General features: G+C 50.7%; 1 protein-coding gene across 3 annotated transcripts in view; it reads right to left on the bottom strand.

Moving 5' to 3' along the window:
- The window catches only part of dgcr2 (DiGeorge syndrome critical region gene 2), an 85,455-nt gene that overhangs the window by 18,212 nt on the left and 44,277 nt on the right, over positions 1-22,966 (bottom strand). For 2 of the 3 annotated variants that reach the window (XM_072499949.1, XM_072499928.1), the window contains exons 8-9: positions 18,115-18,318; positions 13,624-13,776 (exon numbers count right to left, since the gene is read on the bottom strand). In XM_072499949.1, the coding sequence (XP_072356050.1) occupies positions 13,624-13,776; positions 18,115-18,318 (357 nt within the window). The remainder of the gene's footprint in view (positions 1-13,623; positions 13,777-18,114; positions 18,319-22,966) is intronic. The other variant, XM_072499938.1, reaches the window with a different exon arrangement.

A 22,966-nucleotide genomic window follows, 5' to 3' on the forward strand; every position in this document is an offset into this window, starting at 1 on the left:
TGGAGAACCTTCCAAGTGATTTTTCACAGTGCTCAGCAAAGGTTTATACCAACAAAAAGGAAGGACGGTAAAAAGAGGGAAAATCGACCGTGGATATCTAAGGAAATAAGGGAGAGTATCAAATTGAAGGAAAAAACATACAAAGTAGCAAAGATCAGTGGGAGACTAGAGGACTGGGAAATCTTTAGGGGGCAACAGAAAGCTACTAAAAAAGCTATAAAGAAGAGTAAGATAGATTGAGAGTAAACTTGCTCAGAATATAAAAACAGATTGTAAAAGTTTCTACAAATACATAAAACAAAAAAGAGTGGCTAAGGTAAATATTGGTCCTTTAGAGGATGAGAAGGGAGATTTAATAATGGGAGATGAGGAAATGGCTGAGGAACTGAACAGGTTTTTTGGGTCGGTCTTCACAGTGGAAGACACAAATAACATGCCAGTGACTGATGGAAATGAGGCTATGACAGGTGAGGACCTTGAGAGGATTGTTATCACCAAGGAGGTAGTGATGGGCAAGCTAATGGGGCTAAAGGTAGACAAGTCTCCTGGACCTGATGGAATGCATCCCAGTGCTAAAAGAGATGGCTAGGGAAATTGCAAATGCACTAGTGATAATTTACCAAAATTCACTAGACTCTGGGGTGGTCCCGGCGGATTGGAAATTAGCAAACGTGACACCATCGTTTAAAAAAGGAGGGAGGCAGAAAGCGGGTAATTATAGGCCAGTGAGCTTAACTTCGGTAGTAGGGAAGATGCTGGAATCTATCAAGGAAGAAATAGCGAGGCATCTGGATGGAAATTGTCCCATTGGGCAGACGCAGCATGGGTTCATAAAGGGCAGGTCGTGCCTAACTAATTTAGTGGAATTTTTTGAGGACATTAACAGTGCGGTAGATAACGGGGAGCCAATGGATGTGGTATATCTGGATTTCCAGAAAGCCTTTGACAAGGTGCCACACAAAAGGTTGTTGCATAAGATAAAGATGCATGGCATTAAGGGGAAAGTAGTAGCATGGATAGAGGATTGGTTAATTAATAGAAAGCAAAGAGTGGGGATTAATGGGTGTTTCTCTGGTTGGCAATCAGTAGCTAGTGGTGTCCCTCAGGGATCAGTGTTGGGCCCACAACTGTTCACAATTTACACAGATGATTTGGAGTTGGGGACCAAGAGCAATGTGTCCAAGTTTGCAGACGACACTAAGATAAGTGGTAAAGCAAAAAGTGCAGAGGATACTGGAAGTCTGCAGAGGGATTTGGATAGGCTAAGTGAATGGGCTAGGGTCTGGCAGATGGAATACAATGTTGACAAATGTGAGGTTATCCATTTTGGTAGGAATAACCGCAAAAGGGATTATTATTTAAATGATAAAATATTAAAACATGCTGCTGTGCAGAGAGACCTGGGTGCGCGAGTGCATGAGTCGCAAAAAGTTGGTTTTCAGGTGCAACAGGTGATTAAGAAGGCAAATGGAATTTTGTCCTTCATTGCTAGAGGGATGGAGTTTAAGACTAGGGAGGTTCTGCTGCAATTGTATAAGGTGTTAGTGAAGCCACACCTGGAGTATTGTGTTCAATTTTGGTCTCCTTACTTGAGAAAGGACGTACTGGCACTGGAGGGTGTGCAGAGGAGATTCACTAGGTTAATCTCAGAGCTGAAGGGGTTGGATTACGAGGAGAGGTTGAGTAGACTGGGACTATACTTGTTGGAATTTAGAAGGATGAGGGGGGATCTTATAGAAACATATAAGATTATGAAGGGAATAGATAGGATAGATGCGGGCAGGTTGTTTCCACTGGTGGGTGAAAGCAGAACTAGGGGGCATAGCCTCAAAATAAGGGGAAGTAGATTTAGGACTGGGTTTAGGAGGAACATCTTCACCCTGTGAATCTATGGAATTCCTTGCCCAATGAAGCAGTTGAGGCTCCTTCATTAAATGTTTTCAAGATAAAGATAGATAGTTTTTTGAAGAATAAAGGGATTAAGGGTTATGGTGTTCGGGCCGGAAAGTGGAGCTGAGTCCACAAAAGATCAGCCATGATCTCATTGAATGGTGGAGCAGGCTCGAGGGGCCAGATGGCCTACTCCTGCTCCTAGTTCTTATGTTCTTATTCCTGCAACATTTAGGACAAATAGGAGGTGTGTGAGACTTTACAAGGAAATTGTGGGTGAACACACCATAAATGATAGATGGAACTGTCATGGGAGTGTCCCTTTAAGAAAGGTTTTTGTCTTATCACAGCTTCAGTGATGTCATTGTGTGGGTGGAACTATGCCGTGGCTCTGTGAACTGTTTTTGGTTTCGCTTTCATATTTGACTGGTGTGGGCTCAGACAGGCGAAAGAAGTGTTTTGGTCTGTCTCTCTCTATTTTCATTTTAAATATCTGTTCCAGTAAAAATCACCTTGGTGGTGGCTTTAGATATAGCTTGCTTTCCGGAGGGGTTTAAACCTGTGGGTGAGGCGGGGTCAGAATCTCAGGGAAAGCCAGTCTTATTCAAGTGAGAATGCAGAATGCTGGGACACACCCTTGGAACACGGGTTTTTGGTTTATGTAATTTTGGTTTTGAATTGGAACAGTTAAGGGGGGATTCATTAAGTGTTATACATAGATTACTGTAGCTGTGGGGAATCTGTGTAATTGATAAAAATTCTTGCTGTTCGGTTTTATATAAATGTTAACTATGTTCTTAGAATAAAGCTTATTTTGATTTAAGTGTCTAGGAAGACTGTTGAATCACACCTAGACAAATTTCAAAATAAAATTATAGGTCAGGTGAACTCCATAATATACTTTGGAGTTTCTAAACCCTAGCCCATAGCAGAACTAAGACACCCATGAATTTCTCAACAACCCACCCTGAGGTCAACCAATTTCACTAAAACATCGTCTCTCACACGAGGGATTTCCATCCTCAGCGCTGAAGATCTCGCCTTGGAATTCCCTATTCAAGCCGCACCAACGCAGATGGCATCAATGGCACCTTGCAAAATTTCAATCTTACCGCCCCAGATTCTGTCCCTATGGATTCCACTCTGGTTGACGTGGGAGAAATTGTGCAGTGAATGAGATAGCTGGAGTCAGAAGCACAGACACAGTGCTGGAGAGGTTTGAATGGGTAACCTTGCGTGGTTTGAGGATGAGTATTTTAATTCAGTGTGCTGGGGACATAAAGGCAATGACCATGGTGAGTTGACAGGATGCAAACAGCTGAATAGGTTGGAGCTGCTGGAGTGAGGAATGCAGGCCAATATCTATGACTTAGGAACAATGAAGTCTTGAAGTGACAAAGCATAAATTAGGATTCTTGCAACAATGGAGTAACATAGGGACAGTGATGGACAATCATGCAAAAATGAAAGTAAGAAAACCTGGTGATGGAGAAGGTGTGAACCTTGTGACTAGCAAGGCACCAAAATATCACATTACCCGAGTGAATTAGAAGGAAAACCATACGAGGGCAGGAAGAGTCCATTACTTTGATCTCCTTTTTACTCGTTCCCTCTTGGGTCTTGTTAAATATGTCACCTATTCTGCCTCATTCTTCTGTCAGATACTTTGCCTTTAAAAGTTTTACCCTGCTGCTCTCCTGTTGCCACGTTTGTCAATGCCTCCTTATAGCATCAACCCCATCTTACTCTAGCATCAACCTTCCTGCCCAGTGAATATCCTGCAATGGATATTCACCAGTTTTCCCCCTGGTCCACTCATCTCATCCATCAGCTACCTTGCTCACTACCAGATGATCACCAAACGCTGCCCTCTCTATGAACTTACTGTGGACGACAGCATTGACATCCTGGATTTCCTGAAACTTGGTTCAAGAGTGTCACCGTGTACCTTACTGAGACCTCCCTGCATTGACTATATTTTCCAGCCCTGTGGACCTCATCACTCAGACATACCATTGCCTCTTCTTCAACTTGTTACACCTCCTCACCCCTCCTTTAAAAACTGCCCACCAATCTCTCAAGCCCCTTTAAGTTTCTTGAGAAAGCCTTGCTCCAAGAAAAGCTCATTGCAGCGATTTCATTCTTCATTTTAGTTCCCTTTCTCCACTTACTTCTGAAGTTGTTGCCTTTGGTTTGTCCTTAACCTCTTTGTTGCTCTGTAAACTCTCTGATTCATACTTATGGCTATCCCCTGAGCTTTGCCATATACATTGGCCTCTCCACTCCTATGCTCTTAATCACTGACCAGGACATTTCCACATCTAACCACTTTCTGCTATTCCTTATCACTCAGCCATTCTTCACCCTACAAGGGCCCTGCTTCACTGTCCAACTCAGCACGATATCCATTGCTTGCTTGTCTATTAAGATAAGCCAGGGGCTTATCTTCCTATCCCAGCATTTCAGTAATGATTCATTCTACACTTCTACCTCATTCTAATCTACAAGCTACATCTTGGACACATAAAGGCAGCTTACATATCCAAACTGACAACACCCAGTTTGTCGTCTCCACCACCTTTCTCACACCCTCCACTGCCGTTGGTATCAAACTGCTTGCACTACATCTAGTCCTGGCTGAGCCACAATTTCATTCAGTTAAAACCTGGGAAGTTCAAATACATTGTGGACTGTGTCGGAAACAATTCTCTGCCCCTGCTGACTTGATCGCTGTCTTCAGTTTAATCAAGCTCATCACAATCAATCAGAGTGCCTTTACGGTCTGCTTGGGAGTGGAGTTTGAACCATGATCTGAATCAGAGGAAAGAGTGCGGCCCATTGAGTCGCTCATAGAGATAATAATAATCTTTATTAGTATCACAAGTAGGCTTACATTAACACTGCAATGAAGTTACTGTGAAAATCCCCTAGTCGCCACACTCCGGTGCCTGTTCGGGTACACAGGGAGAATTCAGAATGTCCAATTTACCCAACAAGCACGTCTTTTGGGACTAGTGGGAGGAAACCCACGCAGACACGGGGAGAACGTGCAGATTCCGCACAGGCAGTGATCCAAGCCAGGAATCGAACCCAGGTCCCTGGCACGGTGAAGCAACAGTGCTAACCACGGTGCTTCCGTGCCGCCCTATAGAAGTATATCTATGTAGATTATATTATAGAAGCATATTTTTTCGCCAGATAGAAATTCAATAAAATTGATCTGCATGGAATTGCTCGGAATAGCATGTCAGGATACTGGTGCAAAGCAACAACTTGCATTCATATAGATTTGTTCGTATAGAAAAATAACCCACAGTACTTCACAGGGTTATCAAACAATAACTGACACCAAGCTATACAAGTAGTTATTAGGGCAGGTTTTAAGGATTGTCTTAAAAAAGAAGACAGAAGCAGAGGTGTTTAGGAAGAAAATTGCAGCTTAAAACCGAGGCGACTAAAAGCACAGCCACCAATGGTGAAGTGATAAAAATTGGGGATCAGGAGGCCAGAATTGCAAAAGCGGAGGTCCCAGACAGTTGTAAGGCCAGATAAGATTATAGAAGTATGGAGGTGCCAGGTTATGGAAGGATTTTAAAAGAAGGATGAGAATTTTCAAATAGCAGAGTTGCTGAACCTGGAGCCAAAGTACACAATGCAGCACAGGGGGGAGAGGGGAATGGGATGTCGGTACTAGAGTTTGGAATGAGGGTTGAATGGGAAGACCAGCCAGCAGTCAAGTCTGGATGATGGCTTCAGTAGCAGATGAGCTCAGGCATATAGAGGTAAGGTATGGGGGAGGAAATAGGGGGTCAGAAATGCAGCTCTGGGTCAAATAAAATTCCAAGATTATGAGCAGTCTGGCTCAGCCTCAGATTGGAAATAGGAGTCATCAGTGAAGGAATGTATTTGTATTGGAACTGAAGACAATAATAATAGATGTTGGATAAGCAACAGGCACAATGAAGGATGGTGACGGTGGATGTCATCATTATCAATGTGCGACTTCCGGTGGTGGCGATGTGCTGAGGACGCAAATCAGGTGGCTCTCCTCCCAATCGGACACAGAACAGCAAATTTTCCAGGACCTTTGGCTCAAAAAGCCACCAAAACTCCTATAAACCCAAAAGACACAAAGCGAAGAAGCAGATGGGAAGATGCTGGCAAACGGTAGTTCAAAGGGCCGGCGAGAAGACAGAAGCGGCGGTAAGGGACAGTAACAGCACACAGACGGACCAGCGGATGCACAAGGTGAGGCGGAGGCCCCGGCAAAACAAGGGAGGGGGCGACCGGCAACCCAAAGAGAGGAGCATGAACGGGCAGCGAAGCCCCCCATTGCACCGGGGTAGGGATGGCAGACATTCCTTAAAAAAGAAATGGCCGCTATGGGGAGACGATCGAAATGGAACTCCAGGTGGTGATGAAAGAAGTGGTGAAGGAGGTGGTGACGGAAGCGACGGCTGCCCTCCAGCGCACGATAGACGGCCTGGGAAAGAAGGTGGAAGCCCAGGAAAAGATGATCCATGACCTGGAAAGGGTGGCAACCGACCAGAGTGATCGGATCGTTGCTCTGGAGATCAGGGTGAAGAGGTTGATGGCGGCCCAAGGGAACCGGAGGGGAAAGTTAGAGGACCAGGAAAACAGGTCCAGGCGACGGAACGTCCGTATTGTGGGTCTGCCAGAGAGGGTGGAGGGAAGGGACCCAACTGCCTACATTGCCCACATGCGGGGCAACTTCGTTAGGAGTAACAACTTCCCAAACCCCCCAGAACTCGACAGGGTACACAGTTCGCTCCGGCCTAAACCCAAGACTGGGGAGCAGCCGAGTGCAATCATTGTGAAGCTGCACCGGTACCAGGACCGGGAAAAGATCCTGAGGTGGGCCTGGCAGGTGAAATCGTGCTCGTGGGAAGGTCACAGAATAAGGTCTGTCAGGACATTGCGGCAGACCTCGCCAACAAAAGGGCTGAATTCAGTAAGGTGAAATTGTCACTATACAAGAGCGGGGTGAGATTCGGCATGCTCTTCCTGGCCAGATCTGGGTAACCTATAAAGGAAAAGAATATTACTTCGGCACCCCAGCGGAGGACAAGGAATTTGTGAAAACCAGCAGTCTAGAGAGGGAACCGATGCAGCCACAGTTAGGGCAGCGGGGAAAAAGATGGAAAGTGGAGGACGAAACGGGACCAAGATCTGTTGTATGGACTCTGTGTTTGCGCGGGACTGTGTTGCCTCGTTCTCTGAAGGAGGAGGAGAGAGGGAAGCGAGGAGAGGGGAAATAGGTGAGGGGGCGAGAAAGGGAATGGAGACGGGCAGACAGGACAGAGACAGGGTGAGATCAGCCCAGGGAGGAGAGCCACCGTACTAGCAGGGAGGGCTAGCGAGGGAAGACTAGCAGTAAAAGGGGCAATGGCGCACCTCTCAGGGGAGAGGGAGTGAATACAGAGGGTAGGAAAGGGAGGAGGGGGTAGGGAGGGGTCTCTCAGAACAGAAAAGGGCAGAAGAATAGGAAAGGGTTGGCAGCAAGACAGACACAGGCCTCAGCAGCCATGGGGCAGGCCGAGGAATTAAGATGGCGCCGCAAGGAGCCACTTTAGAGGATCCCCAAACAAAGGGAGACCCTGGAGTGCAGAGGCACACCCACGAGGCGTACATATAGTTGGCGGTCACGTTGGGTGCCCCCTGGACAAAGGGAAACACTGGAGCCCAACCTCATGGGGAGAGTGGCGACCGCGGTCATTTTGGACGGCCTCCTAACAAAGGGAAACCCCGGAGTGCAGGGGCGCCCACCCGGTAAGTATGGTTGATCCCGCAGGAACGGGGGGGGGGGGGGGGGGGGGGGGGGAGGAAGATCAGGAACCCCCCAACAGGATAGTCACCTGGAACGTAAGGGGACTTAACAGACAAGTTAAAAGGTCCAGAGTCTTCGCCCATCTGAGAAGCCTGAAGGCGGACATAGCCTACCTGCAGGAGACAGACCTGAGGGAGAAGAACAGATTACTGGTAAGGAAGGTGAGACGTACCATTCATGCTATGGGACGAGGGCTAGAGGAGTGGCAATACTGATCAGCAAGAGGACAAAATTTACTGAGACGAGGACGGTTACGGACCCAGGGGGGCGATACGTAATGGGCACCGGTATAACTGGTAAATATGTACGCTCCCAACTGTGACAACACAGACTACAAAAAAGGACTATGGCGGAAATCCCCGACATTGACACGCACCGACTGATTATGGGGCAACTTTAACTGCGTACAGGACCCGCTAACCGACCGATCGAATCCCAGTACGGGGAAAAAGACAGGCATGGCTAAGGAACTGGGAGCATTTATAGAGCAGATGGGAGCGGTGGACCACTAGAGGTTCCTGCACCCGGGAGAAAAATAATTCGCGTTTTTTTCACAAGTGCACCAGTCAAGGACAGGGATGGGAAATTGTGTGTGGAGTCTGAAGAGATAGGCGAGATACTAAATGAATATTTTTCGTCAGTATTCACTCAGGAAAAAGATAATGTTGTGGAGGAGAATGCTGAGCCCCAGGCTAATAGAATAGATGGCATTGAGGTACGTAGGGAAGAGGTGTTGGCAATTCTGGACAGGCTGAAAATAGATAAGTCCCCGGGACCTGATGGGATTTATCCTAGGATTCTATGGGAGGCCAGGGAAGAGATTGCTGGACCTTTGGCTTTGATTTTTATGTCATCATTGGCTACAGGAATAGTGCCAGAGGACTGGAGGACAGCAAATGTGGTCCCTTTGTTCAAAAAGGGGAGCAGAGACAACCCCGGCAACTATAGACCGGTGAGCCTCACGTCTGTAGTGGGTAAAGTCTTGGAGGGGATTATAAGGGACAAGATTTATAATCATCTAGATAGGAATGATATGATCAGGGATAGTCAGCATGGCTTTGTGAAGGGTAGGTCATGCCTCACAAACCTTATTGAGTTCTTTGAGAAGGTGACTGAACAGGTAGACGAGGGTAGAGCAGTTGATGTGGTGTATATGGATTTCAGCAAAGCGTTTGATAAGGTTCCCTACGGTAGGCTATTGCAAAAAATACGGAGGCTGGGGATTAAGGGTGATTTAGAGATGTGGATCAGAAATTGGCTAGCTGAAAGAAGACAGAGGGTGGTGGTTGATGGGAAATGTTCAGAATGGAGTACAGTCACAAGTGGAGTACCACAAGGATCTGTTCTGGGGCCGTTGCTGTTTGTCATTTTTATCAATGACCTAGAGGAAGGCACAGAAGGGTGGGTGAGTAAATTTGCAGATGATACTAAAGTCGGTGGTGTTGTCGATAGTGTGGAAGGATGTAGCAGGTTACAGAGGGATATAGATAAGCTGCAGAGCTGGGCTGAGAGGTGGCAAATGGAGTTTAATGTAGAGAAGTGTGAGGTGATTCACTTTGGAAGGAATAACAGGAATGCGGAATATTTGGCTAATGGTAAAGTTCTTGAAAGTGTGGCTGAGCAGAGGGATCTAGGTGTCCATGTACATAGATCCCTGAAAGTTGCCACCCAGGTTGATAGGGTTGTGAAGAAGGCCTATGGAGTGTTGGCCTTTATTGGTAGAGGGATTGAGTTCCGGAGTCGGGAGGTCATGTTGCAGCTGTACAGAACTCTGGTCCGGCCGCATTTGGAGTATTGCGTACAGTTCTGGTCACCGCATTATAGGAAGGACGTGGAGGCTTTGGAGCGGGTGCAGAGGAGATTTACCAGGATGTTGCCTGGTATGGAGGGAAAATCTTATGAGGAAAGGCTGACGGACTGGAGGTTGTTTTCGTTGGAGAGAAGAAGGTTAAGAGGAGACTTAATAGAGGCATACAAAATGATCAAGGGGTTGGATAGGGTGGACAGTGAGAGCCTTCTCCCGCGGATGGATATGGCTGGCACGAGGGGACATAACTTTAAACTGCGGGGTAATAGATATAGGACAGAGGTCAGAGGTAGGTTCTTTACGCAAAGAGTAGTGAGGCCGTGGAATGCCCTACCTGCTACAGTAGTGAACTCGCCAACATTGAGGGCATTTAAAAGTTTATTGGATAAACATATGGATGATAATGGCATAGTGTAGGTTAGATGGCTTTTGTTTCGGTGCAACATCGTGGGCCGAAGGGCCTGTACTGCGCTGTATTGTTCTATGTTCTATGTTCTATGCACAAGGTATATATCCATATCGCCTTCTTTGCAATGGGGAAATCGGTGCTTCCAGGAATTATAGGAGCGGAGTACTCCGTTAAAGTAATCTCTGACCACGCTCCACACTACGTGGATGTGAGATCGGTGACGGGTTGTGCTCAGCGCCCCACATGGAGGCTGGACACGGACTTCCTGGCCGACAAGGCCTTCTGCCAAAAAACATGGCAGGCCATAGGCGACTACATGACTAACAACCGGAACAGGGAGATCTCACCCTCTATTTTTAGGGAGCCACTGAAGGCTGTGACCCAAGGGGAAATAATAGACTACAAAGCATGTAGAGATAGGGAAGAGAGGGCGGCCAGGCAATAGCTGATCAACTCCATCTTGGAGGTAGACAGAAAATATTCCGAGGCTCCGACTGCAGAGCTGCTGGCAGAGGAAAAAGCTACAAATGGACTTTAATCTGCTATCCACTTGGAAAGCAGTGTACCAACCGCCAGACATGGGGGACCTTTTACGAACAGAGAAAAGGCTGCCAGCCTACTGGCTCACCAGCTGAGAAAGCAGGCAGCCACGAGGGAAATAGCACAGGTAAAGGGTGACAGAGGCAGACTGGTAGCGGAACCAAAAAAGATCAACCAAGCATTTGAGACCTTCTACCAAGGACTGTACACCTCCGATCCCCCCGATGGGGCCGCAGAGATGAAACAGTTCCTCGAAGGACTGAAAATGCCGGTTGTGGGGGTGGACAGATGGGAGAGCTGGAAGCACCAATAGATCTGGGAGAAAACATGGAGAGCATCAGCTCCATGCAGGCGGGGAAGGCGCCGGGACCTGATGGGTTCCCGGCGGACTTCCACAATACATTTCTTAGAATTTACAGTGCAGAAGGAGGCCATTCGACCCTTCAAGTCTGTACCGGCCCTTGGAAAGAGCAGCCTACCCAAGCCCACACCTCCATCCTATCCCCACACCTCCACCCTATCCCCGTAACCCCACCTAGCCTTTGTTGGACACCAAGAGCAATTTAGCATGGCCAATCCACCTAACCTGCACATCTTTGGACTGTGGGAGAAAACCGGAGCACCCGGAGGAAACCCACACAAACACGGGGAGAACGTGCAGACTCTGCACAGACAGTGACCCAAGCCAGGAATCGAAACTGGGACCCTGGAGCTGAGAAGCAACTGTGCTACCGTGCTGCCCATTCGCACCGGCCCTGGCCCCACATCTAAGGGGCATGTTTGCAAACTCGCTGGCAAGGGGCACCTCGCCTCCTACGCTAGCGGAGGCCATAATCTCACTGATTACCCAAAAAAGACACGATAGAATGTGGATCATATAGATCCTTGCAAAAGGTCCTGGCCAAAAGGCTGGAGAACTGCATACCAGAGGTGGTCACAGAAGACCAGACAGGTTTTGCCAAGGGTAGGCAACTCACTGCGAACATCAGGCGGCTGAGGAACGTAATAATGACCCCCCTGGGGAGAGAACACCAGAGGTGATCGTCTCCCTGGACACAGAAAAGGTCTTCAGCAGAGTCGAATGGAAGTACCTCCTTGAGGTACTGAAATGGTTTGGGCTAGGAGTAGGATTCGCTGCCTGGGTGAGAATCCTATACAACGCTCCCAAGGCGAGCGTCCAAACTAGCAGCAGCAGCTCTGAATACCTCCAGCTACAAAGAGGCACAAGGCACGGATGCCCAATGTCCCCGCTCCTGTTTGCATTAGCAATCAAACCCCTGGCAATAGCCCTGCTGGACTCGAAAAGCTGGAAGGGCATCCAAAAAGGAGAGAGAGAGCACAGAGTCTCACTCTAGGCGGAAGACCTGCTCCTGTATGTCTCAAAGCCACAGGAAGGACTGAAAGCAATCATGCAGATCCTAAAAGAGTTCGGAACCTTCTTGGGTTACAAACTCAACCTGGACAAAAGCGAGGCATTCCCAGTGAATCCAAAGGGGGGAGGGACAGAGCTAGAGGGACACCTTTTCAAAAAAGCCCAAAACACAGGGGGGGGGTGGGGAGAGAGAGAGAGAGAGAGAGAGAGGAGAGGAGAGAAGAGGAGAGACTGCGAAACCTGCAATACTACCATTGGGCAGCAACAGCACAAAGAGTGAGGGAATGGTGCACGAGCTCAACTCGGAGTGGTACAGATGGAGGAGGCCTCCTGCAAGGGAACGTCCCTCCGGGCCCTGACAGCACTCCCATCCTCCTCGGCGAAATACACATCGAGCCCAGTGGTACTGGCCGTACTGCAAACGTGGGGCTAGCTAAGACAACATCTCGAGCTGACCGGGATGTCCACCATGCGGTAACCACAGATTACCACCAGCAATGTTAGGCGCAACATTTTTTAAAATGGACACAGGACGGGGGAACACTGGGAGTTAGGGACTTCTATGTAGGGCACAGACTAGCGACGCTGAGCGAACTGACGGAGAAATGGGATTTGCCGACAGGACAGGAAATGAGACACTTACAAAGAAAACAATGCCTCCGCAAAGAGGCAATAGGATAACCCAGGGCCCGGAAAATATATGGACAGCTACTGGACAGAGCCCGAACACCACTGGATGAGACCAGACGGAAATGGGAGGACGAACTGGGGACAGAAGTGGGGTGGGGACTCTGGAACAAAGCACTGAGCAGGGCCAACTCTACCTCCTCCTGCACAACGCTCAGCCTCCTGCAGTTCAAAGTGTTGCACAGAGCACACCTGGCCAGAACCCGGATGAGCAGGTTCTTCCTGGAGATGGAGTATAAATGTGAATGGTGCCAGAGGGGACTGGCCAAATACACCCACATGATCCAAACTTGCTGGGTTCTGGACAGCCTTCTCCGAGGCAATGTCCAAGGGTGTGGGGGTGAGGGTGAAGTCATGGAAATTTGTCAACCTTAGGGGTATCGGAACAGCCAGAGCCACACATGGGGAAGAGGGCCGATGCCCTAGCTTTCGCTTCCCTAATCACACGCTGGAGAATCCTGCTCGGCTGGCGATCAGCAGCACCACCTATAGCTGCAGACTGGCTAGCTGACCTTTTGGAATTTCTCCACCTGGTGAAGATAAAATACGCCATCCGAGGGTCGGAGGAAGGCTTCCTAAACGCATGGAGGCAATTTGTCAGTCTGTTCGAAAATCTGTTTGAGGCCAGCAACAACCATTAGAGGGAGAACTGGAAGGAGTAGAGAGGGAAAAAGAAAGACAAGGAGCAACGCCAGGGACGCACAACCCAGGGGGCAGAGAGTCTGAGATGAGTCATGAGGGACGACACAGGAGGGTAAACCACTCATTCACCAAAAATCGACGAAGGAAGATAGCAAGGGTGTGGGAGGGGGGAGACGGGGAAAGATTAGGGAACGGGGAGCTAATCCCTGGGGGGAACATGCCGAACTAGATGGCAGCAATCTATAAATAAATTAAGACAAAAGTATTTTTGCGTTACACTCTACAATAAATAAACATGTCAATGTACATAATGTCAAATTGCAATAATTTAAAAAATTTTAAAAAATCATTATCAATGTGCATCTGAAGACACTAACAATGCAAACAATATAACACGAAGGGTACAATATTTACAATATAATACATACAGTTGCCGCCGATGAGAGACTCTATTCTCTCTCTGCGTCTCTGTCGTAATCGGTGAACCATGAAAAGCAGCAGTGAGAGGATGAGGAAGGAGGAGATACAACTTACGATCAAACGCATTCCACTTGCCATCGAGTCAAAAATACTGCTGCCATCTGTGGGCACAAGTGTTACAGGACAGTTATACTCAACAGATGATTCACAGAGAGACAGTCACACATACTCAGCAATTATGACGAAAGAAAGCACTGAATGTGCCACAAAACAGACATTTTTAGAGAGTTCAAAAGCAGCAGGGCACAGCCAGCCGCCGGGCCGCGGCAGGGCACAGCCAGCCGCCGGGCCGCAGCAGGGCACAGCCAGCCGCCGGGCCGCAGCAGGGCACAGCCAGCCGCCGGGCCGCAGCAGGGCACAGCCAGCCGCCGGGCCGCAGCAGGGCACAGCCAGCCGCCGGGCCGCAGCAGGGCACAGCCAGCCGCCGGGCCGCAGCAGGGCACAGCCAGCCGCCGGGCCGCAGCAGGGCACAGCCAGCCGCCGGGCCGCAGCAGGGCACAGACAGCCGCCGGGCCGCAGCAGGGCACAGACAGCCGCCGGGCCGCAGCAGGGCACAGACAGCCGCCGGGCGGCAGCAGGGCACAGACAGCCGCCGGGCGGCAGCAGGGCACAGCCAGCTCCCGGGCCGCAGCAGGGCACAGCCAGCCGCCGGGCCGCAGCAGGGCACAGCCAGCCGCCGGGCCGCAGCAGGGCACAGCCAGCCGCCGGGCCGCAGCAGGGCACAGCCAGCCGCCGGGCCGCAGCAGGGCACAGCCAGCCGCCGGGCCGCAGCAGGGCACAGCCAGCCGCCGGGCCGCAGCAGGGCACAGCCAGCCGCCGGGCCGCAGCAGGGCACAGCCAGCCGCCGGGCCGCAGCAGGGCACAGCCAGCCGCCGGGCCGCAGCAGGGCACAGCCAGCCGCCGGGCCGCAGCAGGGCACAGCCAGCCGCCGGGCCGCAGCAGGGCACAGCCAGCCGCCGGGCCGCAGCAGGGCACAGCCAGCCGCCGGGCCGCAGCAGGGCACAGCCAGCCGCCGGGCCGCAGCAGGGCACAGCCAGCCGCCGGGCCGCAGCAGGGCACAGCCAGCCGCCGGGCCGCAGCAGGGCACAGCCAGCCGCCGGGCCGCAGCAGGGCACAGCCAGCCGCCGGGCCGCAGCAGGGCACAGCCAGCCGCCGGGCCGCAGCAGGGCACAGCCAGCCGCCGGGCCGCAGCAGGGCACAGCCAGCCGCCGGGCCGCAGCAGGGCACAGCCAGCCGCCGGGCCGCAGCAGGGCACAGCCAGCCGCCGGGCCGCAGCAGGGCACAGACAGCCGCCGGGGCGCAGCAGGGCACAGCCAGCCGCCGGGGCGCAGCAGGGCACAGACAGCCGCCGGGCCGCAGCAGGGCACAGACAGCCGCCGGGCCGCAGCAGGGCACAGACAGCCGCCGGGCCGCAGCAGGGCACAGACAGCCGCCGGGCCGCAGCAGGGCACAGACAGCCGCCGGGCCGCAGCAGGGCACAGCCAGCCGCCGGGCCGCAGCAGGGCACAGCCAGCCGCCGGGCCGCAGCAGGGCACAGCCAGCCGCCGGGCCGCAGCAGGGCACAGCCAGCCGCCGGGCCGCAGCAGGGCACAGCCAGCCGCCGGGCCGCAGCAGGGCACAGCCAGCCGCCGGGCCGCAGCAGGGCACAGCCAGCCGCCGGGCCGCAGCAGGGCACAGCCAGCCGCCGGGCCGCAGCAGGGCACAGCCAGCCGCCGGGCCGCAGCAGGGCACAGCCAGCCGCCGGGCCGCAGCAGGGCACAGCCAGCCGCCGGGCCGCAGCAGGGCACAGCCAGCCGCCGGGCCGCAGCAGGGCACAGCCAGCCGCCGGGCCGCAGCAGGGCACAGCCAGCCGCCGGGCCGCAGCAGGGCACAGCCAGCCGCCGGGCCGCAGCAGGGCACAGCCAGCCGCCGGGCCGCAGCAGGGCACAGCCAGCCGCCGGGCCGCAGCAGGGCACAGACAGCCGCCGGGCCGCAGCAGGGCACAGCCAGCCGCCGGGCCGCAGCAGGGCACAGACAGCCGCCGGGCCGCAGCAGGGCACAGACAGCCGCCGGGCCGCAGCAGGGCACAGACAGCCGCCGGGCCGCAGCAGGGCACAGACAGCCGCCGGGCCGCAGCAGGGCACAGACAGCCGCCGGGCCGCAGCAGGGCACAGACAGCCGCCGGGCCGCAGCAGGGCACAGACAGCCGCCGGGCCGCAGCAGGGCACAGACAGCCGCCGGGCCGCAGCAGGGCACAGACAGCCGCCGGGCCGCAGCAGGGCACAGACAGCCGCCGGGCCGCAGCAGGGCACAGACAGCCGCCGGGCCGCAGCAGGGCACAGACAGCCGCCGGGCCGCAGCAGGGCACAGACAGCCGCCGGGCCGCAGCAGGGCACAGCCAGCCGCCGGGCCGCAGCAGGGCACAGCCAGCCGCCGGGCCGCAGCAGGGCACAGCCAGCCGCCGGACAGCAGCAGGGCACAGACAGCCGCCGGGCCGCAGCAGGGCACAGACAGCCGCCGGGCCGCAGCAGGGCACAGACAGCCGCCGGGCCGCAGCAGGGCACAGCCAGCCGCCGGGCCGCAGCAGGGCACAGCCAGCCGCCGGGAACAAAAACAGTAAGCTAAATAGTATAAAAATGGAGATATTGCAGTACAGTCAGTTCCATGGAACACAAACCTTGTTCCATGTGGGAATTCTAGGACACATCTAGCATCCTGAACAAACACATGGCAGAAAGAGATACCAGTTGATATTCAGAGCCTTGAGTAGCAGATGGTGTCACTGTGACATACCCACAAGAATGACAGTTTCGTGGATAGGTGTGGTCACCCTGCAACTTAAGGTTGCGCAAGGAGAGGGGGAAAATGGGTCACTGTCAGAAGGTCAAGAATAAAGAGGCATACAGGAGTCCCCGGAGTGTATTACACTTTCCAACCAATATTCAACTCTGAATACTGGTGAGAGCAATGGTTCCTCTGGGAAGTGCAGTCAGAGCCAAGTCCATGGCACCACAGCTGGCTCAGCTGCACAAGGTGTCAGAAGGAAGATTGGAGAAACAATAGTGATATAGCTTTCGATAGTTAGGGGAACAGACAGGCATTTCTATGGCTGCAGACGTGAAGCTAGGATGATGTGCTGATTCCCTGGTGTCAAGGATTGCAGGGCACTCTTGAGGGGGTTGGAGGAGGATGGGGTTCTGGTCTATATTGGCAACACTGACATAGGTAGAAAGAGATGTCGACTTGCAGACAGTGTTTTGGGAGATGAGGAGAGATTAAAGAGCACAACCTCAAAAGGAGTAATCTGGATTGCTTCCAGTACCAGGAGATGAGAGCAGATTAATATGTGGCTGGAGGTAATATCAGAAGGAAAAACAAGGTATACAGAGAAAGCTACTCAGTCACAGATACAATACATTTGAGATCGGTTTTGCATGAATTGCCCTCGAGCACATCTGTTCCATCCAGTTTAGAAGTAGATTCTGGCACTTGACAAATCGAGTCTGGGAATTCACACCCAAAGAATATGGTGCTTCTCACCTCACTCTCTCCTTCCTTTCCACCAAAAAACTCCAGGCTTTTAATGCTAGTCAGTGTTCCCCTGCTACACTTCATAAGAATCACTTGTGCAGAAGGACGCCACTCGGCCCATCGAGTCTGCACCGACCCTCTGAAAGAGTAACCAACCTATACCTGTAACGCTATAACCTATACCTGTAACCTTACAACCTCACCTAACCTTTTGGACACTAAGGGGCAATTTACCATGGCCAATCCACCTAACCTGCACATCTTTGGACTTTGGGAGGAAGCCGGAGCACCCGGAGGAAACCCACGCAGACATGGGGAAACCATACAAACTCCACCCAGTCACCCAAGGCTGGAATTGAACCCGGGTCCCTGGCCCTGTGAGGCAGCAGTGTTAACCACAGTGCCGCCCTTAAAACAACGTGGGTTTCTGTTCATTTGTTTACTTTATCGGGCCATCTTCACTGGTTAACCCAGCATTTGTCGCCCATCCCGAATTACCCTTGAACTGAGTGACATACTGGCCATTTCAGAGTCAACCAAATTGTGGTTTGTCTGGTGATACAGGTAGGGTAAGGCCAGACCAGGCATGGATGACAGATTTTCTTAGTGTTAGTTCCATGGTCATCATTACTAAGACTAGCTTTTATATTCCAGATTTATTAATTTAATGTAAATTCCACCAGTTGCCATGGCAGGATTTGAACCTATGTCCCATTAGCCTGGGTCTCTGGGTTACTAGCGCAATGACATAACCACTATGCCCCTACAATTACACCATCGGTCATGGTGAGATTTGAACAGGGCCCCAGAACATTACACAGGATTACTAGTCCAGTGACAATACCACAATGCCACCGCACCCCCCTTACGTGAGGACCTGCATTCACTCAATCAAGCCTACATTTTTTAACAATGTTGCCCTGCTTTACCTGGGTCGAGGCAGGTGAATTTGCAGCATTCCTTCGGGTCTTTCTCATAATGTTGACAGCCTTGGGGCCGCTCACACAAAGCTGCCACACACATTTCAGGTTCACCATTGTGACAGGTGCAGCTCAAACATGGGTCATTGCCCTTTGGAGTAAAGTATTTGCCCTCATCCACCACGTTATCTTTTATATCCACACAGGTTTGACCTAGGAAACAAACAGTTGCAGATTCTCATGATAAGGCTGTAAAACCCTGTCAGATAAACAGCACTGTCACATTGTCCGCAGTTCTTCTCACACACATAAATTACAAGAGCCTTGTAACAGGTTTGGTGGAAAGGCACTGTGCTCAGATATCATTCTACAACTTTAATTGTCCAGACATTGAGCTCTCAGACCACAGCGAACTAGCCTCCCTCGGTCACTTATGGGGTCACAACATAGAAATATGCAACAGCATCAGTGCATGTTTAAAAAAGAAAATGATAAAAAGCCTTAATGTACCGTTAACACAAAATCACAAGTCAAAGATTAGGCGGATTGGCGATGCTAAATTGTCCCTTAGTGTCCAAAAGGTTAGGTGGGGTTATTGGGATGGAATGGGCCTAGGTAGGGTTGGTGCAGACTTGGGCTGAATGGCCTCTTTCTGCATTGTAGTGATTCTAAATAAAACACATGGTACACTACTAATTTTGATGCTCTGTCTATCCATTGGGTCCACAGTTGTCACCGGAAGTGCACAATTTCTCCACTTTCCAAATTCATGTCTGCGAAGCCCAGACTTTAAATTCTTTTGCTAAATTGCAATTTTGTTTGAACTTTGGTAACCTTTCTAATCCTTGTAATGTCAACTGTAATCACATCCTGATAGTTCTGATGGTGGAGATTCGATCATCGCTATGATTGAGTCAAATCCAGAATGTTTAACTGCCCCGGTTTGCTCCTTTTCAAATGGCTTTCTATTAACTCCAGAAATCTTTCCCCCATCTTACCAACCTATATCATTGTACTATTGTTCCTGATAGGTTCAGTTTAAATTAGCATGTTGCATATGACACTTGTTTGTAGCAGTTCACACACTAGCTCTCTCTTGCACTGTCCACCCTGGACATCAGATCCTTTATCTCAGAAGGCAGCACATCTTCTAATTTACAAAGAATTCTAATGAAATACCCAATACCACAACTGGCTCTCTTTCTCTTTTTCTACATTCCTGACAAGCTGCTGAATTTCCACAGTGCAAGACTGAGACTTGACAGAGGCCAGAGAACATTTGGATGCCCCCAACTGCCTAGATGACCCACTCTGCAGTCGCCTCTTCAGTATGACTGCAAAGTCCTTCTGGGGGCTTGTGCCAAAATTGGGATAGCTGTCCCACAGGCTAGTCAAGCAACAGCCTGACTTAGTCATGCTCAGGGCATCATATGTTACAGATACCACCATCACCATTCCTGGCTACGTCCTGTCCCACCAGTAGCACAGGTCCAGCAGAGGTGGTGACGCAGTGGCATACAATGGCAAGGAGTTGCCCTGGGATTTCTTGAACTCTGGACCCCATGAAGTCTCATGGCATCAGGACTCATGGACAAGGAAACCTACTGCTGATTACCATGTACTGCCTCCCCACCGTCCATCAGCTGATGAATCAGCACTCCCACATGTAGAACACCACTTAGAGAAAACAGAGTGTGGCAAGGGCAAAGAATGGGGGACTTCAAAATAGCCAGGAGGGAACTGAAGAAAAGGATTAGGAGAGCTAAGAGAGGGCATGAAAAATCTTTGGCGGGTAGGATCAAGGAAAGCCCCAAGGCCTTTTACGCATGTGAGAAATATGAGAATGACGAGAGCGAGGGTAGGTTCGATTAAGGACAGTAGCAGGAAATTGTGTATTGAGTCTGAAGAGATAGGAGATGTCTTGAACGAGTACTTTTCCATAGTATTGACGAATGAGAGGGGCCATATTGTTGGAGAGGACAGTGTGAAACAGACTGATAAGCCCGAGGAGGTACTTGTTAGGAAGGAAGATGTTCGGGCGTTTTGAAAAACTTTAGGATAGACAAGTCCCCTGGGCCTGACGGGATATATCCAAGGATTCTATGGGAAGCAAGAGATGAAACTGCAGGCCGTTGGCAATGATCTTTTCGTTCTCACTTTCAACAGGGGTGGTACCAGGGGATTGGAGAGTGGTGAATATCGTGCCCCTGTTCAAAAAAGGGAATAGGGATAACCCTGGGAATTACAGGCCAGTTAGTCTTACTTCAGTGGTAGGCAAAGTAATGGAAAGGGTCCTGAAGGATAGGATTTCTGAGCATCTGGAAAGACACTGCTTGATTAGGGATAGTCAGCACGGATTTGTGAGGAATAGGTCTGCCCCACAAGTCTTATTGAATTCTTTGAGGAGGTGACCAAGCACGTGGATGATGGTAAAGCAGTGGATGTAGTGTACATGGATTTTAGTAAGGCTATTCATAAGGTTCCCCATAGTAGGCTTATGCAGAAAGTAAGGAGGCATGGGATAGTGGGAAATTTGGCCAGTTGGATAACGAACTGGCTAACCGATAGAAGTCAGAGAGTGGTGGTGGATGGCAAATATTCAGCCTGAAGCCCAGTTACCAGTGGCGTACGGCAGAGATCAGTTCTGGGTCCTCTGCTGTTTGTGATTTTCATTAATGACTTGGATGAGGGAGTTGAAGGGTGGGTCAGTAAATTTGCAGACGTTACGAAGATTGGTGGAGTTGTGGATAGTGAGGAGGGCTGTTGTCGGCTGCAAAGAGACATAGATAGGATGCAGAGCTGGGCTGAGAAGTGGCAGATGGAGTTTAACCCTGAAAAGTGTGAGGTTGTCCATTTTGGAAGGACAAATATGAATGCGGAATACAGGGTTAACGGTAGGGTTCTTGGCAATGTGGAGGAGCAGAGAGATCTTGGGGTCTATGTTCGTAGACCGTTGAAAGTTGCCACTCAAGTGGATAGAGCTGTGAAGAAGGCCTATGGTGTGCTAGCGTTCATTAGCAGAGGGATTGAATTTAAGAGCCATGAGGTCATGATGCAGCTGTACAAAACCTTGGTAAGGCCACATTTGGAGTACTGTGTGCAGTTCTGGTCGCCTCATTTTAGGAAGGATGTGGAAGCTTTGGAAAAGGTGCAAAGGAGATTTACCAGGATGTTGCCTGGAATAGAGAGTAAGTCTTACGAGGAAAGGTTGAGGGTGCTAGGCCTTTTCTCATTAGTACGGAGAAGGATGAGGGGAGACTTGATAGAGGTTTATAAGATGATCAGGGGAATAGATAGAGTAGACAGTCAGAGGCTTTTTCCCCGGGTAGAACAAACCATTACAAGGGGACATAAATTTAAGGTGAATGGTGGAAGATATGGGGGGGGGGGAAGTCAGAAGTAGGTTCTTTACCCAGAGAGTAATGGGGGCATGGAATGCACTGCCTGTGGAAGTAGTTGAGTCGGAAACATTAGGGACCGTCAAGCAGCTGTTGGATAGGTACATGGATTACGGTAGAATGATGGGGTGTAGATTAATTTGTTCTTAATCTAGGACAAAAGTTTGGCACAACATCGTGGGCCGAAGGGTCTGTTCGATGCTGTGTATTCTCTGTTCTATGTTCTATCACCAATGGTGGTGGCTCAGTAGCACCGCCAGCGATTGAGCTGAATGCAACTGCTAGACTAAGTCTGCGGCAGATGCGGAGGGAACCAACAAGCGGGATAAACCTACTTGAAATGAAAATGAAAAATGAAAATCGCTTATTGTCACAAGTAGGCTTCAAATGAAGTTACTGTGAAAAGCCCCTAGTTGCCACATTCTGGCGCCCGTTCGGGGAAGCTGTTACGGGAATTGAACCGTGCTGCTGGCCTGCTTTCAAAGCCAGCGATTTAACCCTGTGCTAAACAGCCCCTTGACCTCATCCTCACCAACCTGCCTGCCAGAAATGCATTTTCCATGACAGTATTGGTAGAAGTGACTACTGCACAGTCCTTGTGGAGATAAAGTCCCGTCCTCACATTGAGGATACCCTCCATCTGGGTGTTGTCTGGCACTACCATTGTGCTAAATGGATAGATTTTGCACAGACTCAGCACCTCAAGACTGGGCACCCATGATGCGCTGTGGGCCATCAGCAGGAGCAGAATTGTACTCGACCACAATCTGCAACCTCATGGCTGGGTATATCCCGCACTCTACCATCAGCACCAAGCCAGGGAATCAACCCTGGTGCATACCAGGAGCAGCACCAGGCATATCTAAAAATGAGTTGACAACCTGGTGACGCTAAAACACAGGGCTACTTGCATGCCAAACAGCATAAGCAACAGAGCTAAGCAATCACACAACCAATGGATCAGATCTAAGCTCTGCAGCCCTGTCACATCCAACCGTGAATGGTCAATGACAATTAAATAACATTGGAGGAGGAGGCGCCACAGATATCTCCATCCTCAATGATGGAGGAGCCCTGCACTTCAGGGCAAAAGACAAGGACAAGACTACAATCTTCAGCCAGGAAGTTCCAAGTGGATGATCCATTTTGGCTTCACCCAGAGGTCCCCAGCATTCAGATGCCAATATTCAGCCAATTTGATTCACTTTATGTGGCATAAAGAAATGGCTGATGGCACTGGATACAGCAAAGATTATGGGCCCTGACAATATTCTGGCAATAGAACTGAAGGTTTGTGCTCCAGAACTTGATGTGCCCCAAGCCAAGCTGTTTCAGAACAGCTGCAACACTGACACCTACACAACAATGTGGAAAATTGCCTAGGTATGTCCTGTACACAAAATGCAGGACTTATCAAACACGGCTAATTATTGTCACATCAGTCTAATCTCCGTCATCAGCAA

Source organism: Scyliorhinus torazame, chromosome 1, assembly GCF_047496885.1.
Source record: "Scyliorhinus torazame isolate Kashiwa2021f chromosome 1, sScyTor2.1, whole genome shotgun sequence".
NCBI lineage: Eukaryota > Metazoa > Chordata > Chondrichthyes > Carcharhiniformes > Scyliorhinidae > Scyliorhinus > Scyliorhinus torazame.